Source organism: Gavialis gangeticus, unplaced genomic scaffold (genome assembly GCF_001723915.1).
Source record: "Gavialis gangeticus isolate Ggan-Ray unplaced genomic scaffold, GavGan_comp1, whole genome shotgun sequence".
Lineage (NCBI taxonomy): Eukaryota > Metazoa > Chordata > Crocodylia > Gavialidae > Gavialis > Gavialis gangeticus.
Window position 1 is genome coordinate 22,861,593 of NW_017729014.1, and position 27,962 is coordinate 22,889,554.

General features: G+C 66.1%; 1 protein-coding gene across 1 annotated transcript in view; it reads right to left on the reverse strand.

Moving 5' to 3' along the window:
- Nucleotides 1–27,962, reverse strand: part of HSPG2 (heparan sulfate proteoglycan 2) — a gene marked incomplete at its 5' end in the record, with an annotated part of 66,398 nt that overhangs the window by 16,806 nt on the left and 21,630 nt on the right. Inside the window, 44 exons of the mRNA XM_019512014.1 lie at nucleotides 387–647; nucleotides 800–979; nucleotides 1,242–1,434; nucleotides 1,738–1,919; nucleotides 2,038–2,172; nucleotides 2,588–2,731; nucleotides 2,813–2,951; nucleotides 3,162–3,313; nucleotides 3,741–3,879; nucleotides 4,108–4,253; nucleotides 4,439–4,577; nucleotides 4,858–5,009; nucleotides 5,790–5,925; nucleotides 6,062–6,213; nucleotides 6,474–6,612; nucleotides 7,015–7,166; nucleotides 7,521–7,659; nucleotides 9,173–9,324; nucleotides 9,676–9,814; nucleotides 10,347–10,498; nucleotides 10,878–11,016; nucleotides 11,246–11,397; nucleotides 12,043–12,178; nucleotides 12,598–12,749; nucleotides 12,893–13,031; nucleotides 13,561–13,700; nucleotides 13,944–14,082; nucleotides 14,352–14,509; nucleotides 15,223–15,355; nucleotides 16,958–17,100; nucleotides 17,498–17,650; nucleotides 17,806–17,928; nucleotides 19,188–19,247; nucleotides 20,239–20,419; nucleotides 20,727–20,827; nucleotides 21,153–21,263; nucleotides 21,674–21,838; nucleotides 22,090–22,148; nucleotides 22,284–22,370; nucleotides 22,876–23,003; nucleotides 23,228–23,341; nucleotides 23,674–23,904; nucleotides 24,174–24,254; nucleotides 24,529–24,621. Coding sequence (XP_019367559.1) covers nucleotides 387–647; nucleotides 800–979; nucleotides 1,242–1,434; nucleotides 1,738–1,919; nucleotides 2,038–2,172; nucleotides 2,588–2,731; nucleotides 2,813–2,951; nucleotides 3,162–3,313; nucleotides 3,741–3,879; nucleotides 4,108–4,253; nucleotides 4,439–4,577; nucleotides 4,858–5,009; nucleotides 5,790–5,925; nucleotides 6,062–6,213; nucleotides 6,474–6,612; nucleotides 7,015–7,166; nucleotides 7,521–7,659; nucleotides 9,173–9,324; nucleotides 9,676–9,814; nucleotides 10,347–10,498; nucleotides 10,878–11,016; nucleotides 11,246–11,397; nucleotides 12,043–12,178; nucleotides 12,598–12,749; nucleotides 12,893–13,031; nucleotides 13,561–13,700; nucleotides 13,944–14,082; nucleotides 14,352–14,509; nucleotides 15,223–15,355; nucleotides 16,958–17,100; nucleotides 17,498–17,650; nucleotides 17,806–17,928; nucleotides 19,188–19,247; nucleotides 20,239–20,419; nucleotides 20,727–20,827; nucleotides 21,153–21,263; nucleotides 21,674–21,838; nucleotides 22,090–22,148; nucleotides 22,284–22,370; nucleotides 22,876–23,003; nucleotides 23,228–23,341; nucleotides 23,674–23,904; nucleotides 24,174–24,254; nucleotides 24,529–24,621 — 6,241 coding nt within the window. The remainder of the gene's footprint in view (nucleotides 1–386; nucleotides 648–799; nucleotides 980–1,241; nucleotides 1,435–1,737; nucleotides 1,920–2,037; nucleotides 2,173–2,587; nucleotides 2,732–2,812; nucleotides 2,952–3,161; nucleotides 3,314–3,740; nucleotides 3,880–4,107; nucleotides 4,254–4,438; nucleotides 4,578–4,857; nucleotides 5,010–5,789; nucleotides 5,926–6,061; nucleotides 6,214–6,473; nucleotides 6,613–7,014; nucleotides 7,167–7,520; nucleotides 7,660–9,172; nucleotides 9,325–9,675; nucleotides 9,815–10,346; nucleotides 10,499–10,877; nucleotides 11,017–11,245; nucleotides 11,398–12,042; nucleotides 12,179–12,597; nucleotides 12,750–12,892; nucleotides 13,032–13,560; nucleotides 13,701–13,943; nucleotides 14,083–14,351; nucleotides 14,510–15,222; nucleotides 15,356–16,957; nucleotides 17,101–17,497; nucleotides 17,651–17,805; nucleotides 17,929–19,187; nucleotides 19,248–20,238; nucleotides 20,420–20,726; nucleotides 20,828–21,152; nucleotides 21,264–21,673; nucleotides 21,839–22,089; nucleotides 22,149–22,283; nucleotides 22,371–22,875; nucleotides 23,004–23,227; nucleotides 23,342–23,673; nucleotides 23,905–24,173; nucleotides 24,255–24,528; nucleotides 24,622–27,962) is intronic.

Here is a 27,962-nt window from a genome sequence, read left to right on the forward strand (position 1 = left end):
CTGAGGGGGATCTAGTGGCCTGTTAAAAACTAGTCAGAGGGGGCCGCAGGGGGAAAGCCGGAGGCAGCAGTGTCCTTCCAGCCCACCTCATGCCTGGGACAAGCAGGACATTTCCCTGGGGTCTGCTCATGTCTTGTGGGGGCTGGGCCTGGGAACGCCATCACTGCTGCTGCCTGGGGCTGCTGTTACGGTACGCTCACCCCCACTCTGGGGGTCCTGCCCCCCTGCCCCCTTCCCCATCCATTCTCCAAGACTGTCGGTACCAAGGCCTGGAGCCGCCCTCTCCTTGAGGCTCGGACCCCAAGAGCCTCTCCAGGGGCCTGACCATGTCCGAGCCCCTTCCCCAGGACAGAGGAGCAGGCGGAGGCCCCAGCTCAGGTGCTCACCCTGGACGCTGACCCTGGCGATGGTCTCTGCGGAGCCCACCCTGTTGCTGACGACGCAGCGGTAGGTGCCCGTGTCCTCGGCCTGGGCCGGGCTGATGCGCAGGATGCTGTCCCGCAGCGTGGCGCGGTCAGAGAGGAGGCCGTTGACTTTGCCCCACTGGTAGCGCAGGGGTGGCGTGCCGTGGGCCAGGCACTTCAGCTGCACCGTCTCGCCCGCTCGCACCGAACTCTCGTCGGGCAGGCTGGTGGCGTAGGGCGGCACTGGGGAAGGCAGGCACCATGAGGGGTCCCTTTGGGGTATGGGACCTGCCTCCCCCTACATTACACCACCAGGCATGGGGACAGCATGAGGTTAAAGGTCAAGTGCACTCAGCCCCCCCGCCTTTCACTGGCAGACCCTGGCCGCATCTCACTTTCCACGTCCAGCGTGACGAAGGCCTCGGAGAAGCCGGCCGCGTTGCTGGCGTTGCAGATGTACTGCCCGGAGTCCTGCTGCGCCGCTCGTGGGATGACCAGGGTGTTGTTCATCACTTTGTGCTGCCAGGGCAGCGGTGCCCGCAGCTTGGACCAATGGATGCTGGGGGCTGGGTCACCTGCAGGGACAGAGGCAGGTCAGAGTCGCCCGCTAGCCAGGCTGTGGTGGCCAGCAGCACGGCACGGCACGGCACCCCCAAGATGGGCAGCCATGCACGTCTCCAACACACCAGGTCTCTGCAAGGTGCAGGGATGGAGATGGATAGACAGAGGGGGCAGGGATGGGGACAAATGTACAGACAGACCCACTGCAGAGGGGCATGCACGGGGACACGCAGGTGGATCAAGGGCTGGGATCTGACCCGGCCCACACTCACATACCCGTGGCAGAGCAGTGCAGCGTGGCTGTCTCTCCGGCCACCACCGTCAGCGTGGGCTCCACCGTGACCTCAGGGGCACCCGGGGTCCTGTGGGCAGCTTGCACGGTCACCTCCACCTGCACCTGGGCAGAGCCCACGGGGTTCTGGGCCACGCACACGTATGTGCCGGCGTCCTCAGGCTTCACAGGTGAGATCTGGGGGTGCAGAGATGTGAGGGAGTGATGGCTCCTGCCAGGCTGGGGCTGGGGTGCTCCCCTCCTCCCTGGAGACTCAGCCCCTTCCTGCTCAGCAGGGTTGATACAGGCTGGGGCACTGGCCTAGGAGCCAGGACTGCAGCAGGGATAGCCACCCTGGCTCCTCTGCTGCTGGCCCCTCCATGCCCCCAGGGAGCAGGGCAGGACGGGGGTGCTCTGTGGCTGCGGCCATGTGTCCTGCTGCCCCAGGGACCCCCGGACCGTGGGTGCGTGGGGGGTGAAGATCCATGGGGCCCAGCTCACCTGCAGCACGGCTTGGCTCTCCAGGGGCAGCAGCATCTGGTGCTCGATCTTCTGCCGCACGCCCAGCCGGCTCCAGCGGACCAGGGGGCGGGGGTCGCCCCGGCCGAGGCACTCCAGGCTGAGGGACTTGCCCACCTTCACCGTCACGGGGCCCTCGGGCATCACGGAAACCGTGGGGGACTCTGCAGGGGCGGAGGTGTCAGGGAGTCTGCAGGCGGCAGCAGCAGGGGCCGGCTGGCCCCGACTGTGGTGTCTCCGGGGCTGCGAGCTGGGCCCCGGGCTTCCTCAGCCACTGCTCACCTTGCACCATGAGGTTGACCACGCTGCTGGCTATCCCAAAGCGGTTGGAGGCCACGCAGTGATAGGTGCCCTGGTTGCTGGCGCGAGCCTGGGAGATGGTGATCACCGAGCCGTTGGGGCTGATCTTCACGTTGTCTGGGGAGGCAGAGACGCCGCTGAGCCAACCCCTGCCCTGGCCACAGAGCGCCTCTGGGGGAGGCTTAAAACCCCCTGACACATGGAGCAGAAAGCAGGGCAGGGGACAACCAACAGAGCCCAGAAACCTGGAAAACCCGGTAGCAGAGCACAGGCATCGCTCCACCTAGATCATCCCTGAGCAGGGCCTGAACACCCCCAGTGATGGCGGGTCCCCCCTTTCCTGGGAATAAACTTTTCTAACGGCCCGGCTGGAGGGGGAAGCCGGGGCTGGGGTAACTCGGAGCTCCCCGGCAGCCAGTGCTCCTGGAAAATGCCCCGCAGAGGTCCCTTGTGCGAAGCCAACCCTGTCCCCTGGGGCGCTGGCGCTGAGCGGCTGTGGGGCTGGCAGGGACAGCCCCAGGGCATGCCGTACCTTGCAGCTGCAGGCCGGGGGCCATCCTCCAGGTGATGTTGATGGGCCGCGCGCCGTTATGGATGCGGCACTTGAAGGATGCATCCTCGCCCTGGCGCACGGTGGTGCTGTGCGGGTCGATGGAGATGATGGGGCTCTGCAGGCCTGCGGGAGGGGGGGAGGCACAGGTCAGGAGTCCCTGGAGCCCACGTCCCCACTCTCCTGCCCACCACCCACTGGACTCACGGTAGCCGGAGCCATCACCAGAGGAGACGGTGATGGTGATGGAGGCCTCCTGGGAAGCGGGACCGCTGCTGACCCGGCAGACGTATTCGCCCGAGTCGGCCACGGAGACCTGGGCCAGCCGCAGCCGGGAGCCGGAGACCTGCGGGGAGTCGGTGAAGGCTCAGTCCGGGGACAGTCGCGGCAAGGAGTCCTCCCCCCGTGACACCAGAGCTGCGGACGTGACCTCCTGCCCATGGCTCCTGCGTCTGGGCGGCCACGAGGAGCCCTGCCCTGCTCAGGCCCAGGGACACGCCGGTGCTGGGAGCACCCTGTCAGTGGGAAAAGGAGGGGTGGACGGCGCGGCCCCTACCTGGTGTTTTGCCGGGAGGGAGCCATCGCGCTTGTACCACGTGACGTGGGGCTGGGACTGGCTGGCCACCACGCAGCTCAGGTCCACGGTCTGTCCTTCGACAACGGAGGATGACGAAGCCTCAACCCGGACGGGCGGCGCGAAGCCTGAGGCTGGGGGCGGAAGCGGGAGGGTTAGACCTGGGGCAGGGTCTGCGCACGCAGCTGAGAAATGAGGGGGAAGCGGTTTCTAAAGGGGCAGGTGCAACCCATACAGAGCCCACGGGGCCCCTGAGACGACCCAGACAGTGGGATGGGGTCCCTCAGCACCACGAGCATGGCCCCTATCTTGCTGGGAGAGTTGCACCCACCCCCCAACAAGACTCCGGGAGCCCCCGACACCGTCCCTGCCGGGCTGTTTGCAGAGGAGCTGGCGGTCCTGGAGGGATGCACCCCTGGGCCCTGCCACGGAGCACAACCGACTCCCAGGCAAGGGACTTGCCCAAGGCCACACCCCGAGGCTGTAGCAGAGCAGACCGACAGAGAGGTGGGCCAAAGATCTCCCCCCCCACCACCGGGACCACACGCTGAGCCGACTTACGGCGGGAAGGGCTGGCGTCGTCCTCGATGGTGACAATGAGAGCGGCCTCCCGCGTGACTCCGCCAGCACTGGCGCGGCACACGTACTCGCCCGAATCGGCCGAGGAGACCTGGGGGATGCGCAGGTGGGAGCCGGAGACCTGAGGGGAGCAGCAGTGGTCGGGAGAGAGCCGTGGACCGGGAGCTGAGAGTCCTGTTCACCCTCCGGACCGGGGGCTGTCTCCTCTTGCCTCCGGAGACCCCAGCTGGCTGATTTCTGCTGGCTGCCATCCACCTCCGGGCTCCCCTCCCACCTGCCCCGGAGACCCCCACCCCGGGGCCAGCAGGGCTGGAGACTCCCGCCTGCAGCTCTGCCCCGGCCTCCGTACCTGGTGGTTGTCCGGGAGGGAGCCCCCGCGCTTGTGCCACGTGATCTGGGGCTGCCCGGCCACCACGCAGTTGAGGTCCAAGGTCTGCCCCTCAGCGAGGGAGGATGACGAGGACTCGATGCGGATGGGGTGAGTGGTGCTGGAGGCTGGGGGAGGAGAGGGGTGATTATATGCTGGTCAGATCCCCGCCGGCTCCTGGCCTCCGAGGAAGGAGGCAGCCACTATGCCTCACTGCCCAAGCGGAGGGGCACAACGATCACTGCTCGGACCCCGTCTCCGGGGATCCCGTGCCCGCGGGCAGCTCTCGTGCCCGCACGCTGCCCGCACTCACAGTAGTAGGAGCCAGCGCTGCTGGGGACGGTGACGATGACAGAGGCCTCCAGGGAGCCGGCACCGTTGAGGACGCGGCACACGTACTCCCCCGAGTCGGCCGGCGAGACCTGCAGAAGGCGCAGCCGGGAGCCCAGCACCTGACAGGGAGAGGAGAGGTGAGGGCCAGGCGCTCGCGGGGTGGGGAGCGCAGCCCCGGAGAGCTCCTCCAGCCCTCGCCGAGTCCCAGCCGCTGCCCCGGTGCCTGCCCTGGCGCGAGAGTCTGCTAAGGCCTCGGATTTCCAGAGCACGAGGCTGCTCCTGGAAGTCTCCCCCGCCCCACGGCACCAGCCGCCTGCGGGTGCTGTCTCCATGCCACGGCCCGGCTGCAACAGACCTGATGGAGCCTGGACCTCCCCCAGCCCCGCCGAACCCCTGTACCTGGTGGCTAGCTGGCAGGGAGCCCCCGCGCTTGTGCCATGAGACTCTGGGGTGCGAGTGGCCGGCCACCATGCAGTTCAGGTCCAGGGTCTGTCCCTCGATGACGGAGGACGAAGAGGTCTCGATCCTCGCTGGCGGCGTGACGCCCACAGCTGCAGGAGGACAGAGGAGAAGGATGGAGGTGTCTCAGCACGCTGCGCCGGGCCCGCGGCTGGATCCCGCCACGGGAAGGCTCCCCGGCCCGATCCATTACTACTGGAGTTTCCCAGGTATCTGGGCCTTGCTGGTGGGCTCGTGGGGCTGGGAGGGAGCTTCCCTCTTCTCCCATCACTCGCTCCACGTGTCAGGGGGTTTCTGAGCCTCCGCCAGAGGTGCTGGGTCCTGCTGCAGCCCAGGCCGGCGATGGGCACTGGGCTGTGGCAATGCTGCTGCTCGCACCAACCCTGCAGGGTCCTGGCTGGAGGGGCTTGCCCCTGCGCTCAGGCTCAGATCGACGCTGCACTGGGGCAGGAAGGGATTTCCCCCCTGCACAGACTGGTCCAGACTGAGGGGGCTTGCCTTCCTCTGCTGGGGTCTCTTGAGCATCTATTAACCCCCTTGGACAGCAGTGGGACGTTGACCGCCATCGTCCCTCTGCTTTCCCTGGTGCAGGGCTGGGCGTGATGCCTGGTGCTGTGCCAGGGGCGACTGTGGTTTTGCTAAGAGGTTAGATACAGGTTTGTCTGGGCTGGTTTGCATTGGGCTGATCCTGCCTCAGGCCAGGGCTGGACCAGAGGCGACCTTTGGAGGTCCCCTCCAGCCTCACTTCTCCAGGATGTTACGACCCCAAGATAAGGAATCAGCCAGGGCCCCCTGCACGTATCCTCCGGGCACGTGCCCCGCTGAGCCCGGGAGAGGGCACTGCTGGCGCAGCCCAGGTTCACGGTACTCACAATAGGAGCCGGCACTGCCCTCGATGGTGACGATGAGAGAGCTCTCGTGCGGGATGCCGCTGGTGACGACGCGGCACACGTACTCGCCCGAGTCGGCCGCGGATACCTGGGGGAGGCGCAGCCGGGAGCCCGAGACCTGAGGCAGGGAGAGGAGGGAGCACGGAGGCCGGGCGCGTGAGCGGGGACAGCAAAGGGGTGGCGAGGAAGAGCCACCCTCTGCAAGGCCGCGACCACCACCAGAAAGTCCTCCCAGGCCTGCCTGCCCCGCGTACCTGGTGGTTGGCCGGGAGGGAGCCCCCACGCTTGTACCACGTAACCTGGGCCGGCGACGGCCCTGCCACGATGCAGTTCAGCTCCAGAGTCTGTCCTTCGGCCACGGAGGACGATGAAGACTCGATCACCACCGGCTGGGTGACACCCGAAGCTGGGAGGGCGAGGGCGAGAGCGGGGAGGGTCATGGCAGGGAACCACATCTGCTGCCTTGCAGTGCCGTGGGAGACGGACAGAGGACCCGAAACTCAGATTCAGCCCATCCTTTCTCGTGCCCCAGGAGGTGGGATCACTCCTCAGAGAAGGGGCTTGGAGACCCAGCAAGCAGAGGCCAGGCAGCATGTACCCCCCAAACCCCAATGGGCTCCTCGCGAGGCCCTCTGCACGCAGCAGCCCGGCACGGCCCCGACTCACAGTGGGGCACGGCACCGCTGTGCTGGATGGTGACGAGGACGGACGTCTCCTTGGTGGCGCTGCCGGTGCTGACGCGGCACACGTACTCGCCCGAGTCGGCCGGCGTGACCTGCACCAGCCGCAGGCGGGAGCCGGAGACCTGGGGAGAGCCACGGGGAGGCAGGAGGTGGGAGACGGGAAGCCGGGACAGCGCTGGATACACCCCCTGCGGTGTCCCCTTCACGAAGGACTGACCGGGCTCTGGCGATTCCTCCCTCCCTCCACCCTGCAGCTCTCCCTAGGCTCCCTCGCAGGCCTGGTGCTGCTGTCTACCCCAGGTCTGACAGCGAGGACGCCTGATGGGTCCCCCGAGGGAAATCCTAGCCCCCAGCTCGGGCTCCACAGCTCCCCAGAACCCCACCGCGGCCTGAGCACCGCAGGACGCGCTCTCCAGTGCATTCGCTCTCTCCAGCTCCAGACTCTTCTGCTCCTTGGACCTCTTGCAGGACGGGAACCCAACCCTCAGGCCAAGGCAAGCCAAGACCTGCCCTGGTTTCCCTACCTGGTGCCTGGCGGGCAGGGAGTCCCCGCGCTTGTACCACGTGACCTGGGCCGAGGACTGCCCGGCCACCACGCAGTTCAGGTCCAAGCTCTGCCCTTCGGCCACGGAGGACGACGACGACTCGATCCTCACGGGAGGCGTGATGCTTGTGGCTGCGGGGCCCAAAGGGGCAGGTTACAGCGGGTGGCCCAGGCTGCAGCTTCGCAGCACCACGGGCATTGCACACGTTGCTGGCTGTCTCCCGGAGTCTAGCACAATCCCATCGTTTCAGGCCGCTCCCAGCACCTCGGCCGTGGCTTGTCCAGGCTCGGATACCCCCCGAGCCCCTCACCCTCACTCTCCGGGAGCCTTCCCTGGGTTTGTGCTCACATCCTGCCCATGCCTCCCAGTAACTCCCAGCACGGTCTCTGCGCACCCTGGGACGGGAGCCCCAGGCAGCGACACGGCTGTCGTGTCCCACCACCGACCCCTGAGCATCAGACAAGCCCCGTGTGGCCCCGACTCACGGTGGGACACGGCACCGCTGTGCTGGATGGTGACGAGGACGGACGTCTCCTTGGTGGCGCTGCCGGTGCTGACGCGGCACACGTACTCGCCCGAGTCGGCCGGCGTGACCTGCACCAGCCGCAGGCGGGAGCCGGAGACCTGGGGGAGAGGCGTGGAGAGAGGAGTGATGGTACAATGGGCAGAGTGGCAACTCCTCCACCGCCTGCTCCTTACCCTCAGCCCTTCCCCTACACCTCACATACAATGAGGAATCCCCCGTGCTGCCTCTGAGCACAACACAACCCCCTCATGCCCACGGCAATGCAGGGAGACCCCCCCAGCCCTGCCCTGGCGTCCCTACCTGGTGCCTGGCGGGCAGGGAGTCCCCGCGCTTGTACCACGTGACCTGGGCCGAGGACTGCCCGGCCACCACGCAGTTCAGGTCCAAGCTCTGCCCTTCGGCCACGGAGGACGACGACGATTCGATCCTCACAGGCGGCGTGACGGCCACGGCTGGGGATGTTGCGAGAGAGGAGGTTACGATGGGGGCATGTTCTGCTGCTTTACGGCACCACGATGGATGGAGCAGTGCTGTCCCTGGAGCCGCTTGTCCCGCTGGGGTCGGGGCCAGACCAAGAGCTCCGGGTACCTCCCATGCTTTGCCTGAGCTCATTCAGAGCCTCAGCCGGTCCCCGAGAGCTCCTCGCCCCCTCCACAGGCTCCCTTTCAGTGGTCCCTGTCCCAGGAGCACTGATCTCCCCTTGGGCAGAGGCTTCAAGACCTCCAAGAGCCAGCACGTCCCGTCGCGAACCCCAGCGCAGAGCTGCTATAGGCCCCTCCGGAGGGGCTCCGAACTTGCAAAGGCGAAGCACGCCAGCCCCCAGACTCACGGTAGGAGGAGATGTCCTTTGGCTGGATGGTGACGAGGACGGACGTCTCCTTGGTGGCGCTGCCGGTGCTGACGCGGCACACGTACTCGCCCGAGTCGGCCGGCGTGACCTGCACCAGCCGCAAGCGGGAGCCGGAGACCTGGGGAGAGCCACGGGGAGACAGGAGGTGGGAGACGGGAAGCTGGGACAGTGCTGGATACACCCCCCATAGCATCCCGGGCTCTGGGGATTCCTCCTTTCCTCCACCCCGCAGCTCCCCCTGAGCTCCCTCGCTCACAGCTCGGGCTCCACAGCTGCCCGGGACCCCACCGCGGCCTGAGCACCGCAGGACGCGCTCTCCAGAGCTCTCGCTATCTCCAGCCCCAGACTCTTCTGCTCCTTGGACCTCTTGCAGGATGGGAAATCAGCTCCCTGCACTGTTCTGGGACTGGCAAAGGGGGAGCTGTACCTTATAGACTAACTGAAGCAGAGAGGCACAAGCTCTGGCTCCCCAAAGCTCGTGCATTGCTGATTTGGTTAGTGCCTTGTGCCTGGCTCCTGAATGACACAGCTAAGGACCTCTCTGCTTTTTGGCTGTGGATGCTGCCCTGGGGACTTGGCCCCCCTGCCCAGCCCACCCCCACCAGAGCAGAGCCTGCCCTGGCCCCGGACACACACCAGCTCTCCCAGAAACGAGTGCGAACAGGAGAGCAGGATTCAAACTCCAGCAGAATAGCAGAGCTCCCTCCAGGCCCACAGCAACGCAGGGAGACCCCCCCCCAGCCCTGCCCTGGCGTCCCTACCTGGTGCCTGGCGGGCAGGGAGTCCCCGCGCTTGTACCACGTGACCTGGGCCGAGGACTGCCCGGCCACCACGCAGTTCAGGTCCAAGCTCTGCCCTTCGGCCACGGAGGACGACGACGACTCGATCCTCACGGGAGGGGTGACACTGGAGGCTGTGGAGCCAAAAGGGGCAGGTTACGGCAGGTGGCCCAGGCTGCAGGTCTGCAGCATCACAGGCATCGCCAGCGCTTTGCTGGTGGTCAACCTGCCCCTCTCCCGGAGACTTGCACAGACCGATCATTTCCGGATGCTCCCAGGACCTTGGCTGTGGCTTGTTCAGCCCCTCACTGTGCGGGAGCCTTCCCTGGGTTTGCGCTCGCATCCCGCCCATCCCTCCCGGTAGCTCCCGCCACGGGCTCCGCGCACCCTGGGACGGGAGCCCCAGGCAGCGACACGGCTGTCACGTCCCACCACGGGCCCCTGAGCACCAGACAGCGCGGCAGCCCCGCGTGGCCCCGACTCACGGTGGGACACAACACCGCTGTGCTGGATGGTGACGAGGACGGACGTCTCCTTGGTGGCGCTGCCGGTGCTGACGCGGCACACGTACTCGCCCGAGTCGGCCGGCGTGACCTGCACCAGCCGCAGGCGGGAGCCGGAGATCTGGGGGCAGAGGCGTACGGTGGGTGGGGGAAGATGGCCTGGGCAGTGCCGGCGCGTGTGATCCCACAGCGTCCCCTCTGAGCAGGACGGGGCGGCTCCGGGCTCCCTCAACCCAGAGCTGCCCGGTGCTCCCGCCCGGGGCTGTGGTTTCAGTGTCTAACCTGGGTCTGACCCACACCGCTCCCTGAGATGACTTGGGGGATGCCTGGCTCTGGGCTCAGCCTGCACCCAGCAGGCATGCTGATCCTGTCTGCCCCTTGCCACCCACCACAGCTGCCTCCCAGGGGCAGGGGAATCACCGTGGCTCCTGCCATGAGGACTCTCCATCACAGATCATGCCACGCCAGTCGAAGGAGGCTGCCCAACTTCTGTGGCTGCAGCAGCTCATCCCCATGGGAGCAGGCGCAGGCCCTTGGCAGCCGTTTCCAGAGTATAGGCATGTGTCTGAGCTGCTGTCAGGGCCCAGGCAATGCAAGGAGAGCCTCCCCCTTCCCTTCTTGCCACCCCCGGGGCCCTGCCCTGGTTTCCCTACCTGGTGCCTGGTGGGCAGGGAGTCCCCGCGCTTGTACCACGTGACCTGGGCCGAGGACTGCCCGGCCACCACGCAGTTCAGGTCCAAGCTCTGCCCTTCGGCCACGGAGGATGACGACGACTCGATCCTCACGGGAGGCGTGATGCTCGAGGCTGCAGAGCCCAAAGGGGCAGGTTACAGCAGGCGGCCCAGGCTGCAGCTTCGCAGCACCCCGGGCGTTTTATGGAGGGCAGTTTTGCCAGCTGCCGGCCCACCCACCCCTCTCCTGGAGACTAGTGCAGACCCATCGTTTCAGGCCACTCCCGGGACCTCGGCCGTGACTTGTTCAGTCTCGGATACCCCCCGAACCCCTCACCCTCCAGAAGCCTTCCTAGGGTTTGCGTTCACATCCCGCCCATCCCTCCCAGTAACTCCCGCCACGGGCTCCGCGCACCCTGGGACAGGAGCCCCAGGCAGCGACACGGCTGTGGCGTCCCACCACGGACCCCTGAGCACCAGACAGCGCAGCAGCCCCGCGTGGCCCCAACTCACGGTGGGACACGACACCGCTGTGCTGGATGGTGACGAGGACGGACGTCTCCTTGGTGGCGCTGCCGGTGCTGACGCGGCACACGTACTCGCCCGAGTCGGCCGGCGTGACCTGCACCAGCCGCAGGCGGGAGCCGGAGATCTGGGGGCAGAGGCGTACGGTGGGTGGGGGAAGGTGGCCTGGGCAGTGCCGGCGCGTGTGATCCCACAGCGTCCCCTCTGAGCAGGACGGGGCGGCTCCGGGCTTCCCCCTCAGCCCTGGCTCTTGCCCGCATGTCACGGGGTGGCTTCACACCAGCACCTCGTGGCCAGGCTTCCTTCGAGCCCACGGCAAGTGGAAAACCTCCCGCTCCCTGCTGGGGCTACTGTACCTGGTGCTTGGCTGGGAGGGGACCCCCCCGCTTGTACCACGTGACCTGGGCTGACAACTGGCCGTCCACAGCGCAGTTCAGGTCCAAGGTCTGTCCTTCGGTGACGTGGGAGGACGAAGACTCGATCCTGATGGGGTGCGTGATGCCTGGGGCTGGGAGAAATGAGGGGGAGTCAGGTGCCAGATGCAGCCGCAGCGGGGTCTCGGCGCACATCGCACACAAGGCCAGGAGGAGATGGAGACGGCCCACGAGATCCCGCTGTGCCCTGCCCCAGCTCTGCGTTGGCTTAGTCTTTACCCTCCCAAGCAATGGGCTTTCCACCACGTCCTGCAGGATTTTATCCACAGGCTGATTCTGCCCCAGTCAGGAGATATTTCCAACCCCCATCCATTTCTGAAAGCTGCTGGGGGGCTGTCACAGCAGCTCACCCTGACCAGATCCCAGGGACCATGTCCCCGACTGCAGGCAAGGGGAGCTGTCATGGGGAGCAGCCATCACTGGGCAGCAGGGGAGGACCGGGGAGATGGACTTCGCCTTCCCACCTGCCTGAAAGCCCTTGTTCTGGGGTCCACGTGTCTGCCCTGGAGCGTGAGCCTCAGCTGCTCGTACAAGAGGGAGGCTGTGCCCCAGGCCACTCACCAGAGCCCATTGCCCCTGGTAGGTGGGTGCAGCTTGGGGGTATGGGACAGCATACCCCGTGGAGGGTAGGAAACATGGGACCCTGGGTGCACTGTGGCCCCGAGCCAAAGCCCTGGACCTTGGAAGCCCGTCAGCTGGTTTCTGCACGCTGCACGTACAAGAGGGGCTGGTGATGGCCTGTATAGTGACGATGACGGAGGCCTCCAGGACCTGGGTGCCGGTGCTGCTGCGGCAGACGTACTCGCCCGAGTCGGCCTCGGTGACCCGTGGGATGAGCAGGCGGGAGCCGAAGACCTGCAGGGAAAGGAGCCGGGGGCCGGTTACAGGCGAGGACTGTCCCACCACGTCCACGCCAGGCTCTGCTGACGCTCCTCGAAGCAGCCACCCTGCTCAGACCTGCTGCTCTCCCCAGCCATCCCGTCACCGGTGGGGTGGCAGACCTGCCCCGAGGGGCCACCACTGCCGAAGGGAAAGATGCCTTGCCAGGGCCCAAAGGGAAGCACTGCGCTGGCTGGGGCCGGCCGTGGTGACCGGTGTGACTTTTCTGCATGAGCAGCACCGCGGCAACACTGTGAGCAGTTGGGCACGGCCCCTTTAGCTGTGCACTGACTCCCCACTTATAACGGCTGCAGATACCCAGGGGAGAGTGAAAGCGCCAGCCACGCTGCAGCCCGTGTCCCCTCTCCAGGCACGCTCTCCACACCACCTCGTACCTGGTGCTTGGCTGGGAGGGAGCCCCCGCGCTTGTACCACTTGACCGGGGCTTGCGAGTGCTGTGCAACGACACAGTTCAGGTCCAAGGTCTGTCCTTCGGTGACGGGAGATGAGGAAGACTCGATCCGAATGGGGGGTGTGATGCTCGAGGCTAGGACACACGACAGGGGAAGATGCTCAGAGCTGGGGGCCTCTCCTGGACTGTGAGGACTGGTGAGGACCGCGCTGCCCAGGGAGGGCTTTGGGTCTGGTGCTGTCCCGGGCCAGACCCTCCCAGGCAGCGCTGGCACTTACGGTGGGAGACGTCAGTGGCACGGGCCACGGTGACGAAGATGGAGGCCTCTTGAATGGTGTCCCCAGTCCTGAGGCTGCAGACGTACTCGCCCGAGTCACCCGCGGAGACCTGGACTAGCCGCAGGCGAGAGCCGGAGACCTGCGTGGGAAACGGGGGAGAGACCAGAGGAACGGGTGAGGGGGGAGGCTGGGACTTCCCAGCGGAGCTCCTCAGTGATGTCCCGATGGGGCTGAGGGAGGCCAGCAGCACTCAGCCAGGCCGGGAGGCCGTGTCCCCAGCGCATGGGGCGAAGACCCAGAGGGGGAGGCCGGGGTGGCACAGCCCGGCCTCTCGACAGCTCTCCAGCATCACTGTCATAGTCAAGTGGCAAAGAAACCCTTGAAAGAGCGATTTGAGTGTCAGAGACGAAGAGCCGCCTGCCTGAGTCTGCAGAGAGCCTGGCACAAGAGCCTCCCACCTCGCTTCTCCCTCGGGTACGGCAGACGGGACTCTGCGCCCCGACACTTCGCTCGCCCCATGCGTGACGGCCCACGATGAGGTGAGGGGGCGATCTGGACCGAGCACAGAGGGAGGGGAGGGGGCTCGGGCTGCATTCACCCAGGGTCAGGGGAGCCGAGTGCTGGAATGTCACCCCGCTCCTCCCGGGCCACGGCTGCGTCCCGCGTACCTGGTGTCGGGCGGGCAGAGAGCCCCCGCGCCTGTGCCACGTGACGCTGGGGTGCGACTGGCCTGGCACGAGGCAGTTCAGGTCCAGGGTCTGTCCCTCCACCACGGCAGGCGACGAAGACTCAATGCTCACGGAAGAAGCTGGAAGGGCCGAGGGACGTGTCATGGCTCAGCGCACGCCCACCCCGACGAGCCCAGTGCGTGGAGGGGCCTCTCGGGGCGTTCGCAAAGCAGCAGCGATGCCTTGCCCCGAGGGCAGCGCCAGCGGGGCTGGCTCGTGGCTGGCACAGGCTGTGGAGGGGAAAGCTGCTCCCCAGCTCCTCGGGGCCAGCCTTGTTCCTTGCAAGCATGTCCCCCCCTGGGGTGTCCCGAGCTCCTGCTTACCCCCCTGCACGGCTCCAGCGCCTTGCACCGTGACGATGACGGAGGCCTCCTTGGGCCCAGCGCCGTTGCTGACGCGGCAGACGTATTCGCCCGAGTCAGCCGCCGAGATCTGGGGGATGTGCAGGCGGGAGCCGAAGACCTGTTGGGGGCCGTGAGCCGGGAGAGAGAGATCGTGAGGGATGGGGAGAAACGGGATGGGTCCCCACAGGCCCACTGGGCCCCTGTGCTGCATGGCCGGAGACGTCTACCTGGCATCCGCTGACCAGCAGGATCCCTCTGGCCTGCAGGGATGGACGTGGCCTCCTCACCCTCCCCTGGGCAGCCTGGGGAACTAGAGCCCCCAAGGCAACCCCCCCGGTGCCCTGGGCTGGCTCCCCGACATCCCCGCGGCCCTGTGGGCCTCCGTACCTGGTGCCTGGCTGGGAGGGCGCCTCCCCGCTTGTACCAGAGGACCGTGCCTTGCGAGTGCCCAGCCACGACGCAGTCCAGATCCAAGGTCTGTCCTACGACCACGGACGACGGCGATGCCGATGCCTCGATGCGGAGGGGGGGCACAGCCGCTGAGGCTGGAAGGGCCGAGAGAGAGGGGCATGGCACAGCGTGGCTCTGGGACTGGGTGCAAACCAGCACAGTCACTGCCCCAGAGAGCTTGTGGCTTTGTAGCAAGGGGTCTTCTCAGCGTGCAGCGTGCCCTGCCGCTCCGACAGCCCCCGAGGAGCATGGTCACATGCTGGCGTGTGGCACGCTGACGACCGGAGCAGCCTGGCCTGCACATTCAGACCCTGACATCTGTCCGAGGCGCGGCCGGACTGGACGTGCCTCTCATGCCGCTGGGTTTTACTCGTGCAGGGGCAGATGCCCAGATCGCCTGCTGAACGTGTGTATGCAGCCCCTACAGACCGGGCTGCGCTCAACCCATCAGGGCCCCCAAAGCCAATGACTTGGGTCTCAGCAGACCCATCCGGAGGCACCGCAAAGCCGCTGTATGGGTACTTTTGGGCTTCGCTCGATCCAGCACTGAGGTCAGCATGGCTCGGGGAGCCGGGACAGGAAACATCTGGGCACCCCGTGCTCTGACAGAGCAGGGGGACCAGCCATGGCCAAGGATGCTCAGGCATAGGGGGAACGGTGGTTAATGCCACAGGCACTGACAGGGGCAAGGCCTTGCTACAGCCCCATTTAGGCAGGGTCTGGAGGGGGCAACACGGCACAGTGCGGGGTGTCTTGCAGGGGGCACCCGCCTGGCTGCTAGCAAGGAAGGCCTCCTTGCACCCCTTACCTCGTACGACCACCTCGATCCTGGCCCGGGCCACGCCGGCCGCACTGGTCCCGACACACAGGTACACGCCGCCGTCAGCGACCGTGATGGAGGGGATGACCAGGGTGGCGATGTCGGTCCTCTCCGAGCGTGACTGCGGACACAGGAAAGGGCCGTGAGGGTCAGAGGTCCCAGGGCCACACGCAGACACGCAGTAAGCGGGGGGCACTGCGGGGTGCCATCAACACAGGGGCATGGGACACCACGAAGGAGAAGGAAGGAGAGCTGGGGCTGCCGCCTTGGTGACTACTGACCGGTCTGTGCGAGCTGAGAGTCTCCGGGAAGAGAGGCCGTGCACCCCAGCCTGGTCCCCTGGGACCTGGGTTGCACAGATTTGGATGGGGTCACCCAGAGAGGGCCGGCACGCGCCCAGGGCTGTGCCCGCGAGATCCTGGCTAGGGAGCCCTGTGCTGTATCCTAGAGCTCGGCTGCACCCCCAGATCTCCCAGCACGGGGCTACACCGTGACCCGCACAGCCCCGGAGCTGAGCAGGATGGAGACACCAGACAGAGACAGCAGGAGGGAGCAGGGCTGCCGTGCCAGCCCAGCCAGGCGAGGCAGCAGGTAGGGCACGCGAGCTACCTGCCGGAGCTCCAGGATCCGCTGGTAGATTTCCTCCAGGCTGGAGCTTTTGAAGTGGAGGAAATCGTAGGCAGAGAGAGCCTGGCAGCAGAGAGAGGCCGGCGGAGAGACAGGAGAGGAGAGGAGAGGAGAGGAGAGGAGAGGAGGAGTGTGGGAAGGAAGAGACGGACCGAGAGGGACAGCAGTCAGAGAGAGAAAGGGACAGCGATCGTGCATGTGCGTGCACGGCAGTGTTCGTGCGTGCGCGCCTGTTCGTGTGCATGCATACCCCTGTACGTTCCCACGGGGGATGTGTGCTAGGGATCGCGGGCCGGGGAAAAGACACCCGGGGCACCGCACTGGTCTCTCACTCCCGGACTGAGAACCAAACCAGCCTGGGCTGTGCCAGCGCAGCGGCCCCAGCGCAGGGAGAAGGCCCTGCCCAGCTGGGCCCAGGTCCTGGTGGAGGGACCCCTGAACACCGCTGGTGCCTGCCCATGCGCAGGGGCATGTGGGCTCTGGATTGGCAAGGGCTGAGCTGACCCTTTCCACAGGTGTCCGTCAGGGCACCAGCCTGGGCCTGGGGACCCTGCTCTCAGGGCATCCCCTGGGCCTGATACCCCCAAACCCCACAGCTGTCCAGACCGAATGCATCTCTGGGGTCTCCCCAGCTCGCGCCTGGCCAAGGCCTTGGGACTCCAGCCAGCGACGGCACAGGCGAAAGCGGAGCATGGGCATGCCCCCTTCCTGCAGGGCACCGGCCACGGGACACGCAGCACCTACAAGCTGTTCTGTCCTCTTGCTGTAGCTGTCCCGAGCCTTCCCTGGGATGGAGTCAGATATTATGTGCATGCACAGCTTCACGGGGAGGAACTACTGGCTTAAGGGAAACTAGCTCCCTGCCCCTATTAGCCAGGCTTGGAGGTACCAACTGTGTCCCCTGCTTGTGAAAGAGGAACGTTATCCTGGATTTTACTCCAGGTCAGCCTGCTTAGTCCCAGGGCAGCACCCACGGGCTCTTGGAGAGGCAGCTCTGGGGCTCCACAGCACTTCCAGCCCCTCTCCCACACCCACCCCGTCTATGGCTGCCCCCCCCCCGCGCAATTGCCCCAGCACGGAGACCCCGGCGCCTTACCCGGGGTGGCAGGCTACCCCCTTGCTTCTCCCAGGAGATGGTGGCGGTGGGGGAGCCGGCAGCCCTGCAGTAGAGTCGCACAGTGCTGCCCTCCTGCACCTCCGTCCGCTCCGGGCTCACCTGCACCTGCGGGACGCTGGCACCTGCCAAAGCCGCGGCCGGCGGGTCAGAGCCGAGGTCCCGCTCAGCCCAGGCCCCGACACGGGGCGCAAAGCGGGACAGGAGGTGAGGGGCCCTGGCTGAGAGGCCTCGCTCCAGCCCTGGCCCCCCTGGCAGGGCTCACAGCTCCTCTGCTCCCCCCAAGACTGTCCAAGAGCCAGCCCCCTTCCCTGCAGGAAGACCCGTTTCTGCTCCCCTGCAAAACCAGGGGCCTGTTGTAGGCGATCAAGCATCATTTCAGACCGAGCCATGGGCTCTGCTAGATGCTCATCCCAAGGGCATGCTCCTGGGATCCGGCTCCGGCTTCTACGGTCGGGTGGTGCCTCCAGCACCAGGCTTGGCCCACCCCCACCTTGCCCCCACTGCCGGCCCGGGACGTACTGTGCACTTGGAGGATGGCACGGGCCACGTGCTGCCCGGCGCTGTTGCGCACGCGGCACAGATAGTGCGACTCGTCGGAGGGCTCCACGGCCAGGAAGCGCAGCACCCCGCCCCGCACCACGGCTCGGGGGGACAGGACCCCGTTCTGCCCGCCTGCAGGAGGGAGGGACAGCGCCGCGGTCAGGAGGCCTCGCTGCCACGGGCACTGTGCCACCCCTAGGGTCTCCGAGGAGCCGGAGGGACCGGGACGGACTGGGAAGGCGCCCCCCGGCCCCCCCCATCCCTCCCAACGGGCACCGGCCACGTACCGATCCACTCCAGGGTGGGCGGGGGGCTCCCGGTCGCCACGCAGCGAAACTCGGCCGGCTGGCCCGGCTGCACGGTGAGCTGTGCCGGCTCGATGGTGGCCGTGGGCGCGCTGGCATGCGTGGCTAGGGCGGGATGGAGAGCGGTTAGGTCAGGCCATGGGGCAGCAGGGTCAGGAGGTGCCCTCTGGAGCAGCGACTTCCCTCCAGAGCCAAATGGGCCCCGAGCCTTGGAGCAGCGGGGTCCCGGCCCCACTGCAGGGAGGGCAGGGGAACCTCAGACCCCGTTCACCAGAGATGCTCCTCGCCCGGGGCTGGTGGCCAAGGAGCCCCTGAAGGCAGCAGGACCCCCTGCCTGGTCCAAGAGCCCTGGGCAGGCACGGGGACGACCCCTGTTTGGGTGGGAGGGATCCCCACGAGTGGGGTTTGGAGCGGGGATGGGAGAGGGCAGCTCCAGGCGCTGCTCCACAGCGTCACGGCCCTCCCAGGATAGGGACGCGGGATGCCACTAGCCGCCTTCCCGCTCCCAGATGGAAGAGATGGGCCTGGCCCCGGCTGGGGTGAGAAGCAAGGCCAGAGCCCTCCAGCGGGCAGAGAAATGTTTGGGACCCACATAAATACCCACTCCGCGCTGCCCTGGCTGCTCCTGGGGTGGACGTGAGTGTGGCCACGTCCCCGTATATCGCCCATGCCCCAGGAAGGGGCACACGGACATGCATACACAATCATGCACGGTGATGGCTGCTACAGCAGGAAGACCAGGGTGCTGGCAATGACCCCTCCCTCGATGGGGCTAGCCCCAGCCCCGACAGCCATGGGGTGGGCATGCTTGCCCTGTGGGGATCCCTCCTGCTAGAAGCGGGTGAGATGGAGAGGAGCAGCTACTGCACATGATCTGTAGGGCTGTGGCTGTCAGGTGAAGGATCGGGGGTACAGTCCACACCCCGACGGCTCTCTGTCCCGTGGCAGAGCCCGGTGGGAAGGAGGTGCAGGGAGGGTCTCAGACCCCGTGGCTGGTGAGAAGCCACTGCTCTGGGGGGCTGGCAGGGGGCAGGAATGAACCCCACCAGAGACAGGGCAAGGGGCAAGGACAGGACACAGCATCGCTTCCACATGGCACGCAGAGACACAGAGCAAAGACACCGCTCAGAGCACCGGGCAGGACCGTGCCAGTGGTCAGAGCCCAGGACATCTCAGCGCTCCCACCTGCTCCCTGCCCAGGGGCTCAGGCCCTCCAGTGCTGTCCTGGCGGGGCGAGAGCAGCGATGCCCCCCTGCCATGCTGGAAGGCACCCGAGAGCAAGAGCGAGACCGTGAGAGTGCTCCGGGCCGGGGCTGGCATGCATGCAGTGGTGATGGAGACTGGCACACAGCATGCCAACTTACAGGGTCTGTGGCCTTCCACAACTTCGACGGGTCCAAAAAACATCTGGGTCTTAGAAGGGGCTGCGAACAAGTCGTCGTGTTCAATGGCAGGCCGCGTGGGCGCCGCCTTCGGCCTCCACCCGGGCCCCGTGCCTCCCTGCTCTGAGGCTGCCTTCCCTGCCTGCCTGCTAGCGAGGAGGGGGCTCGAGACCGCCAGCTGCAACCCAGCCCCTCTGCTCCACCCGCGTGCCTGGCTGAGGCAGCCGGTGCCCGGGCCCAGGTGTTGTGGTGGGAGAAGCTGGAGGACTCGTGCATCCACGTCCACCACGGGGCCACGAGAAAGGACAAAGGCATCGCCCCTTTTGTGCCTTTCTCGCAAAGCAGCTCGGGGAGCAGAGAGGTGACTGAGTTTGAGCGTGGACTGTCCTGCGTGGCCTGGGCTGCTTACAAGCACTGCTGAGCGCACGGAGGGTGGGAAGAAGTGTTCTCCTGATGGGGAAGTGGAGGCACCGCGGGGGAGCAACTTGACCACGGCTACCCGCAGCCTGTGGCAGAGCCAGCAGTCGAAGCCAGCTCCGCTGAGTCCCTGCCCCTCTGCCATGACTGCCAAGGGCACTTGTCCGGGACCCTTGTCAGACCTCATCCCTGCCTAACACCGCCTGGTTTGACTTGTCTGGACGGAGAGGGGGGTCTCAGGAGGCACGAGGAGCAGCTCCCTGACCGCTGCCTCCTCCACACGGCACCCCCAGACCCGGCCAGCCCTGCAGCTTTCCTGTTACAAGCCAAGCCAGCAAGGGCAGAGCTGGCACGTCATGTCCTGCCCATCCTGGGTACCAGACCAAACATTAGGGGCATGGCTCCTATGCTACTGCAGGGTAGAGGGGAGGCTGGCTGGAGCTGGAAGGGAGCAGGGATTTCAGGATGTGAGCGGCAGAGCTTTTTCTGCCTTCCAACGTCTCCTGTGTAGAAAAGGGCACCCCTCTGGCAGAAGCAGGACCCCAAGAGCCAGCTCCCCGTGGTGCCCAAGGGCACGTGTGCCCGGAGGGCCCGGGGCCATGGACGCCGCACACACCTTGCACGTAGAGGGTGGCCGTGCCCTCATCCATGTCGAGCATGTTGGAGCCGGTGCAGACGTAGATGCCGGCGTCCTCGGGCTGCACGTTGCGGATGGTGAGGATGCCGTTGAAGTCCATGGCACGGCTGGGCAGCTTGCCGTTGTTCTGGCGTGTCCACACCAGCGTGTAGGCCGGGGACTGCAGAGGCACCGCAGCGAGGGGGATCAGCCGTGCCTACCCCACCCTCGGGTGGCCCATCGCCAGCACGCCAGGGCGCCTTCCTCTGACGGGCACCCACACGTGCAGCCGGTGAGTCAGGGTAGTGAGCCCACACCAAGGCACGGAGGAGCTGGCAATGCCCAGCCATGGGGGACTGCTCTCCTGGGCCCTGCTTGCAGCTGGGGACCCTCAGGATGGCAGCTAATGCCATCCTAGACTTGGCCCCCTGTCACCCCCTCGCATTGCACCGCAACCCCGTGCTCCCGCAGTGTGGCCCAGCCCTCACCTTGCTCTTGGCCGTGCAGATGAAGGTGACGTCGGCTCCAGGCTTCACCCTTTGGACCCTCTTCTCCTCCACGGTCACAGTGATGGGTTTGCTCGGGGCCTCTTGGGGGGGGGACAAGGACACATTAAAGCTTTCTGCTTGGTTTTTCCCTGCCTGCTCTCTGGACCATGCCCACCGGAGCCCGTCTCATGGCTCAGGACCCGAAGGGTGGGTGAAGGGGATGGGGCTTGACTCTAACACCGTCACTGCTCTCCACCGGCTCCTTCCGTCTTTGGAGACCCTCCGTCCTGCTCCAGGGACCCTCCCAGATGCTCCTCCCTGTGTGCCAGGGTAGGAGGGGGGCACTGCCAGCCTGAGTCCTGGGCACTGGCCCATTCTTGGCGCTGCGACCTGTCCTCATGCTCTGACGGGTCCCGGACTGCTTACCCGTGACAACGACCTCTGCCCGGCTGGTGTTGCTGTGCTGCGAGTTGCGGCAGGTGCAGAGGTAGACGCCGGCCTCGGAGGGCTGGATGCTGGGGAAGTGGAGCTCCTCGCCTGGGAAGAGGATGAAGGGCATGGCCCTGGGTCACGTCAGGCTGGCTCAGCCTGGGTCAGGGCCTGGAGAGGGACCCCTGAGGCCCCCCCAGGGAAGGACCGGGTGCCCGGGGCTGCTGTGGCGCAGGTGACGCAGTAGGAAGCTGCAGCTGGGTGCTCCTGGCCTTGCCAAACCCCGCGGCTGCTACATGCCCCTTCCCAGCAGCACCGGGCCAGCATGTCCCCAGGCCAGTGGGGAGGGAGGTGAACGGGTCCATCCGCACTCAGCCCCAGAGACTGGCACTGCGGGCGACGCTGGTACAAGCCGCCGGCAGCCCCCGCCCCAGAGCAGCTGCCAGGTGCTGGAAGCAGGATGCGCGGGGGCCGTGGAGCCCCACGGGACCGTCGTGCCGCCTGTGTTGAGCCATTACCTTGCCGCCTGCTCTGGGTGGAGCTGGGAAGGGGTTGCCCGTCCTCACGAGACCAGTGGTAGTTGTAGGGTGGGTTCCCGCTGGCCTGGCAGCGCAGGATCACCTCGCTGCCTTGTGCTACCGTGGTCTTGGTGGGGTGGACGCGGACCACGAGAGGGGCTCGGGCTGTGGGGAGAGAGGGGGGCATTGCTGTGGGAGAGCACCGCCACGCCCGAGTCCACCTGCCCGGCTGCCCTCCTGGGTGCGAGGGGCCGGAGCCCACCGCTGTCCCTGGTGGGGCTGCCCTCTCGTCCCCAGGCAGGGCAGGAGGGCGGCAGGGGCCTGGACCTCCCTCCTGGCCTCCTTCTAGCCTCACTCGTGGCTCCTGGCTGGGGCCTGAGGTAGCCCACGGTGCCAGCTCAGCGGCATGCACTTACCCACAGGCAGGCACTTCTGCCCGCGCACATTGGGGTTCCCCACGTAGCCTGGCGCGCACCTATTGGGGAGCAAAGCACGGGTGAGGGCAGGACACGGAAAAGAGCCCCAGCGAGCCGTGATTTCTCCAGGGAGCATGTGCCCATGTCCCCTGGGGGCTGCCAGGCCGGGGGAGGGAGCCAAGGGAGGCACTTACTGCTCGCAGTACTGGCCGGTGTAGCCGGGCTCACAGGCCGTGCAGCGGTAGCCCCCGGCCCCCAGGCTCTCGCACGTCCGCGAGAACCTGCCGGGCAGAGAGACGTGAGCGCTGGACGGAAACACCGCCCGGGCTCGCTCGCGCCCACCCCAGGGCACCGGGAACTCTGGGCCCGCTGAGCTCCCCCAGCAGGGTGTAGAGGCGACCTGGCCCCCAGCCCCCCGAGTGGGGAAGCCTCCAGCACGTCCCAGCACTGGCTCTGCCCCGAGCTGTGCAGAACGGGAGCTCCACGGGGCCTCCGAGTGCCGGCACGGGGGCAGGGGCACGCCGACAGAGCCCGTTTCTCGGGACCCCGGGCACTTCCTGCGCTCGGGAAAAGCAGCTGGAGGCAGGACCACCGATTCCTAACCCCTGCAGCTGCTTGAAAAACCTTCCCCATGGCACCGGGGTGGGCTGGCACAGGGGAAGCCAGTGGGTGTCGGAGGACTGAGAGGCCTTCTGCCTGCGCTGCCCTGGGGCTCAGGGGCACGAGCCCCGTCCCCACTAGCCCCACGCGCACCACGGGGTCTCCTCTGAGCAGCCGGATACCTACTGGTTCTCGGGGTCGGGCAGCGGGCAGGCGCAGGGCTGGCAGTCCTCGGGGGTGCCGGCCGTGGCGTCGCCGTAGAAGCCGGGGGCGCACTGGTCGCAGAACTCCCCAGCCGTGCTGTGCAGGCAGCTCTGCAGAGAGGGCACACGGGGCTAGCCACGGGCCACACGTGGGAGCAGCGTGCCATGGCACAGGACACGTGCCTCACCCCGGACACGGGGAGGGGGACCCTCCTCCAGCATCAGTGGGCAGAGAGGAGGGTCAGGCCCCAAAGACAGTGCCTTGAGAAGCAAGGGGGCAGGCAGTGTCCGCTCTCAGCCCTGGCCTCGGGGCCCGAGGCCGCAGGGTGACTTACCGAGCAGGCTCCGGTCTCGGGGTGGCAGGAGTCGGAGTGGCCGTTGCACTCGCACAGCTCGCAGTGCCCCAGGTATAGGCCGGCTCCCGTCCGGGTGTAACCGGGGGCACAGTCCTGTGAGGGACAGACATGGCATCAGCCCCTCGCGCTGCCAGCAAGGGGAGCGCGTCTAGACACGCGCCTAATGTACAGCAGCTTATTTTACTGCGCATTAAAGCGGCATGTCAAAAAACGTGCTAACATACTAATGTGCAGTAAAAATAGGCTACTGCACATTCAGCGTCACTAAAAAAGCGTGCACTTCCACTACTGTGCATTAAGGCAGCCTAATGTGCATTTATTTAGTGCCTCACCTTAGAGGTACTACATTTAATGCACAGTAGCAAAAGGGCATTAATGAACACGTAGACGCGCCCAGTGGTGGGCCCTGAGGGGCCCCGTCTCACCTGGCAGGAGAGGCCCTGGTACCCCGGCGGGCAGCGGCACTCCTCCACCTCTGGTGCCCGCGGCAGGGCGGTGTAGGTGGGCACGGCGGTCTCCATGCTGACGCCGGAGAGGCTGGCCGACACCATGTCCGTGGAGTAGGTGGCGCGGATGAGGATTTCGTCCAGGTCGGCCAGCACCATCATGAGGTGCTCCCGCGTGGCCGGCTGCCCGTCGGGCCGCTTCCAGTATTGCTGTGGGGAGAGGGGCAGGTTCATGCTGGCTGCAAGCTGGGGACTGGCTGGACTGGGGATCTCCACAGGGCAGTGGGGAGTCGTGCCGTGCCTGCCCGGACTGCAGGAGCCCCTGGAAGCAGGGGGCATAACCCCCCTCCCTGCACAGGGTCTGCACGGGGAGCCGTGAGCCCATCCCAGGCACCCAGGGGCCCCGCTGGGATCTGTCCTGGGGAGGCCGAGAGCCACGGGCACCCAGCCCCAAGCTGCACCCTGCGCTCGCCTCTTACCTCCCGGAAGACGATCTCAAAGCTCTTCTGGTCCTGCGGTGCCAGGTCGGGCTGGTAGGCCACCAGTGTGATGTCGTTGCCCTGCGCACACCCCGGGAGAAGGGGCCAGTCAGAGCCCGGCCCCTGCTCTGGGACCCCAGGCTCCCCTCTCCTCCCCTCCAGGTTCCCCCTGCATCCCGGGTGCCAGCCCCTCCACCCCTCCCTCCAACGCCCTTCCCAGGGATTAGAGACATCCAGCAGTCACAGCAGAGACCCTGGCCATGGCTCCGGCAGCGGTCCAGGCACACGGGCTATCGAGACACTTGGTGTCAAAGGAGTTTGGAGAACTCCGGCTTCAGTACCCAGCCCGGCTTACCGTGATCTGGACATCGGCATCGGGCAGCGGGGTGCCCCTGCCCCCGGAGCTGTAGGAGAGGGTGTAGCGCAGCCGTCCGCCATAGGAGCCAACCTGCAACCCGACGGGAAGCACTGTGAGACGTGCCAGGTGTGCCGGGCCCTGTCACCGCTGGCCCAGTACCCGGCCGCCAGCTTTGTGCTGCACGTGGCTCTGGATTCCCGTGCTCCTTCAGTGCATCCGTGCCCACGAGGGGAAATGCAAGAGGGGCTGGGATGGAGAGGGGGCACGACAGGGAGGCTGCCCAGCCAGAGATCCAGGACTCTGCCACCACAGAGACCCCAAACGGAGGCCGTCGTGCCCCCCAGGTGGGCACAGGCAGATCCCAGGCCTCAGAGCCCAGACCCTGATGCTCTTGCTCCAGAGGACGTGGGATCGGCCCCAACCCAGCCCGCCCCCCCAGCACCAAGGGCCGTTACCTTATCCCCCAGGAAGGGCTCGGGAAGCTGCCAGTAGAAAATGCTTTCAGGGAGCAGAGAGAAACCCTTGTAGATGAGAGAGAACTGAGACAGGAGAGGCAAAAAGGAGAGAAAGCCAAGGGGTGAGAAGACTCGGTCGCTCCGGTAGAAGGGGAAGGAGCCGAGCTTAGCACCCCCTCCCCACCCGTGGACGAGCCTGGGGAGCTGGTGGGAGAGCATCCAGCAACATGCGCACGGCGCCGGCCCAGCAGGGAGGTGCACGCCGTGCGACACTGCCCCGGGGGCTTCGACACACGCCCGAGGACAGCCCAGCTGGGCACCTCCCGGACATCTCGCTCCCGGGCTGGCACGGTGATCCGTGCGGAAGAGGGGTGCCTTTCTCCAGGGAGGAAGCAGTGAGAGCCGTGGGCAGGTTTGTCCCTGGCCCACAGCTGCCCCACCTCGCTGGTGACAAGCTAAGCATCGCGCCAACCCGCACGGGGGCACGTCTGCGAGTGACCGCAGCAAGTCACAGCATCACACCAACCCATGCAGGGGGATGTCCACGAGTGACCACAGCAAGTCACGCCAACCCGTGCAGGGGGACATCCGTCTGAGTGACCACAGCAGGGCCCAGCATCATGCTAACTTGTGCAGGAGGACATCCGTGAGTGACCACGGCAAGGCCCAGCATCACACCAACCCGTGCGGGGGACGTCCACGAGCGACCACAGCAAGTCACGTCAATCCATGCCAGGGGACGGCCACGAATGACCACGGCAAGGCCCAGCATCATGCCAACCCGTGCAGGGGGATGTCCGTGAGTGACTCCGGCAAGGCCCAGAAGACAAGGAAGTCTTGACTGGGAAATCCAGAGAGAACCACATCTTGCTCCTTGGGAGAGGGCCTCCAGATGGAGCCGCCTGGGTCAGACGCTCCACGTCAACCCGACCGGGGGAGGCTTAGTCTGACCACGAGAGATGTGCTAGCTGGCACAGCTCAGGGAGCTCTCTGGCCAGGGTGATTCACAGGACATCAGGTGCATTTCTAGAGAGTGAGCCATGGCCTGGGAAACTCCTCTCCTCCTGTGGGGCCCTTTGTGGGCAGACGGCAAAGGAAACCTCTGAGCCGCTCCAGGCAGAGGGGAAACCAAGGACCACGCCGGGTGCGCATGTAGCCAGGCACTTCAGCAAACCAGACACGCTCCAGATGGCTCCTTCAGCTCCCAGGGCCAAGGCAACCCCGGTCCCCCTCCCTGGGGCGGGCAGCTGGGGGGTTAGTAAGGGCGCTGGGTTGCTGCAGGCTCACATGCTCTCAGACCGCTCCGTTTGGCCCTCCGCCACCAGCCCCAGAAGCATGCATCCCTCTGGGACACTGGGGACCTCACAGCATGCTCCCGTGCAGGGTCTCTGCTTATATGGGACCACCGGCCACGCAGTGCCAGCCGTCCTGCACCCTGCGGACCTGCACCCTGCTTCCTTGCAGCATAGAGCAGTCAGGCTGGAAGGGACCTCCATCTAGCGCAACTTCTATCCGTCCCGCTCCAAATCATCCCAGGCACATCCATCATCTGGAGGCAGCCGTCGGTCCTCCGGATACATGAGAGAGGCCTCGTCAGAGGCCCGATGACTCCACTGGTGGCTGACAAGGCCAGTTTGAGTGTGACACAGTGTGTTACACGTCTCAGATCCAGGTGTTGTCTGAGCTGGAGTCCAAGTTTACAGCTCGCCGCTTCCTTTTCTTGCTTGGCTCCCATCCCCTGCATCCAAACCAGTTTATGTTGAGCTGCCGCCAGTGCCAGATGTTCCCTCCGGATCAGCCGGGATTCTGCGCGCTCTTCCTACATTGATGGTGAAAGACTTCACATCATTTTTGCCCACGTCGTGGCACCACCATGGAGGGCAACTCCACTTCTGGGGCTGCCTTCAATCTCCCTGCACGAAATATGCTTGGCGATACGGTCTGCTCCCATTCTGCCGGCACAGCTGACCCATCTTCCTGCCAGCGGCTCCTAAGTGCGTCAGTCCTACACGCTGCAGCACCTCTGGGCTTGGCATTTTGTCTTCCCACTTTATTTTCAGGATCTTAGGCAGACATCTCACATGAAAGCTGTTTAGTCTCTGGATTCATCCTCGCACCTCTTCGTAAAACTACCGTCACCCCTGACGCAACACAAGAACCTGCCACGGGTCGAGGAGGGGGACTACGGCAGTCCTGCTTCTATTCAAGGAAGGTCTTGCTTCCACTTCCTTCAGTTTTTATACTGGGGGTCACCCCCCCAGGTGACTCCCAGCTCAACGGGGATGAAGAGGTTGGCACCCACAGCCTCCACGTTCCTCAGCATCGTGGGCTTTACTTTTAGTTCATTTAAAGAGAAAGCCCAGGGTGATCTGAGAACAGCCTTCCAAGACCAACAGGGCTGCTGCAAGAGGACGATCCACTGGTCTGCGTCCACAATTCGGGTTAGATGTTAGGAAGAGGCTGCTGGAGCCCTGCGATGTATTGCCCGGCGAGGCCTGGGGACTCACGTACGTGGCTGGGATGGTCCAAACTGGGATGGTCTGGGCTGGGAGGTGACCCGAGGGCCCTACCAGCCTGCCTTTGCTATGATCCTGGCTTGGCCTCTACACAGCATCTGTGCTTACCCGCTGCCCTGACCGAGCCGATGCGTTCAGGTGGATGGCAGGCTGCCCGTGCTGCACCTGGGCTGCCTGGCCTCTGGCCTGACCCCCTGTGCCCAGGAGCGTGGGTTTAGGAAGAGATCCACTCTGCAGCCTTGAAGGCAAGCCCTGCTTTTCTGAGCCCAGGGCACAGACGGCCCTGGAGCAGCGGCCGTCAGGGTCGGGAGCTGGGGGGCCGGACAGCCCAGGGCCACCAGCATCCCCGTGGGAGGGTTCAGGTCCTCCAAAGAGCCTCCCCAGCACCCCCCGAAAGGTCTCTGCCGCCTCCCTGCTCTGCAGGCATGCACCCAGCAGGCAGACCAAGGCTCTGTACCTT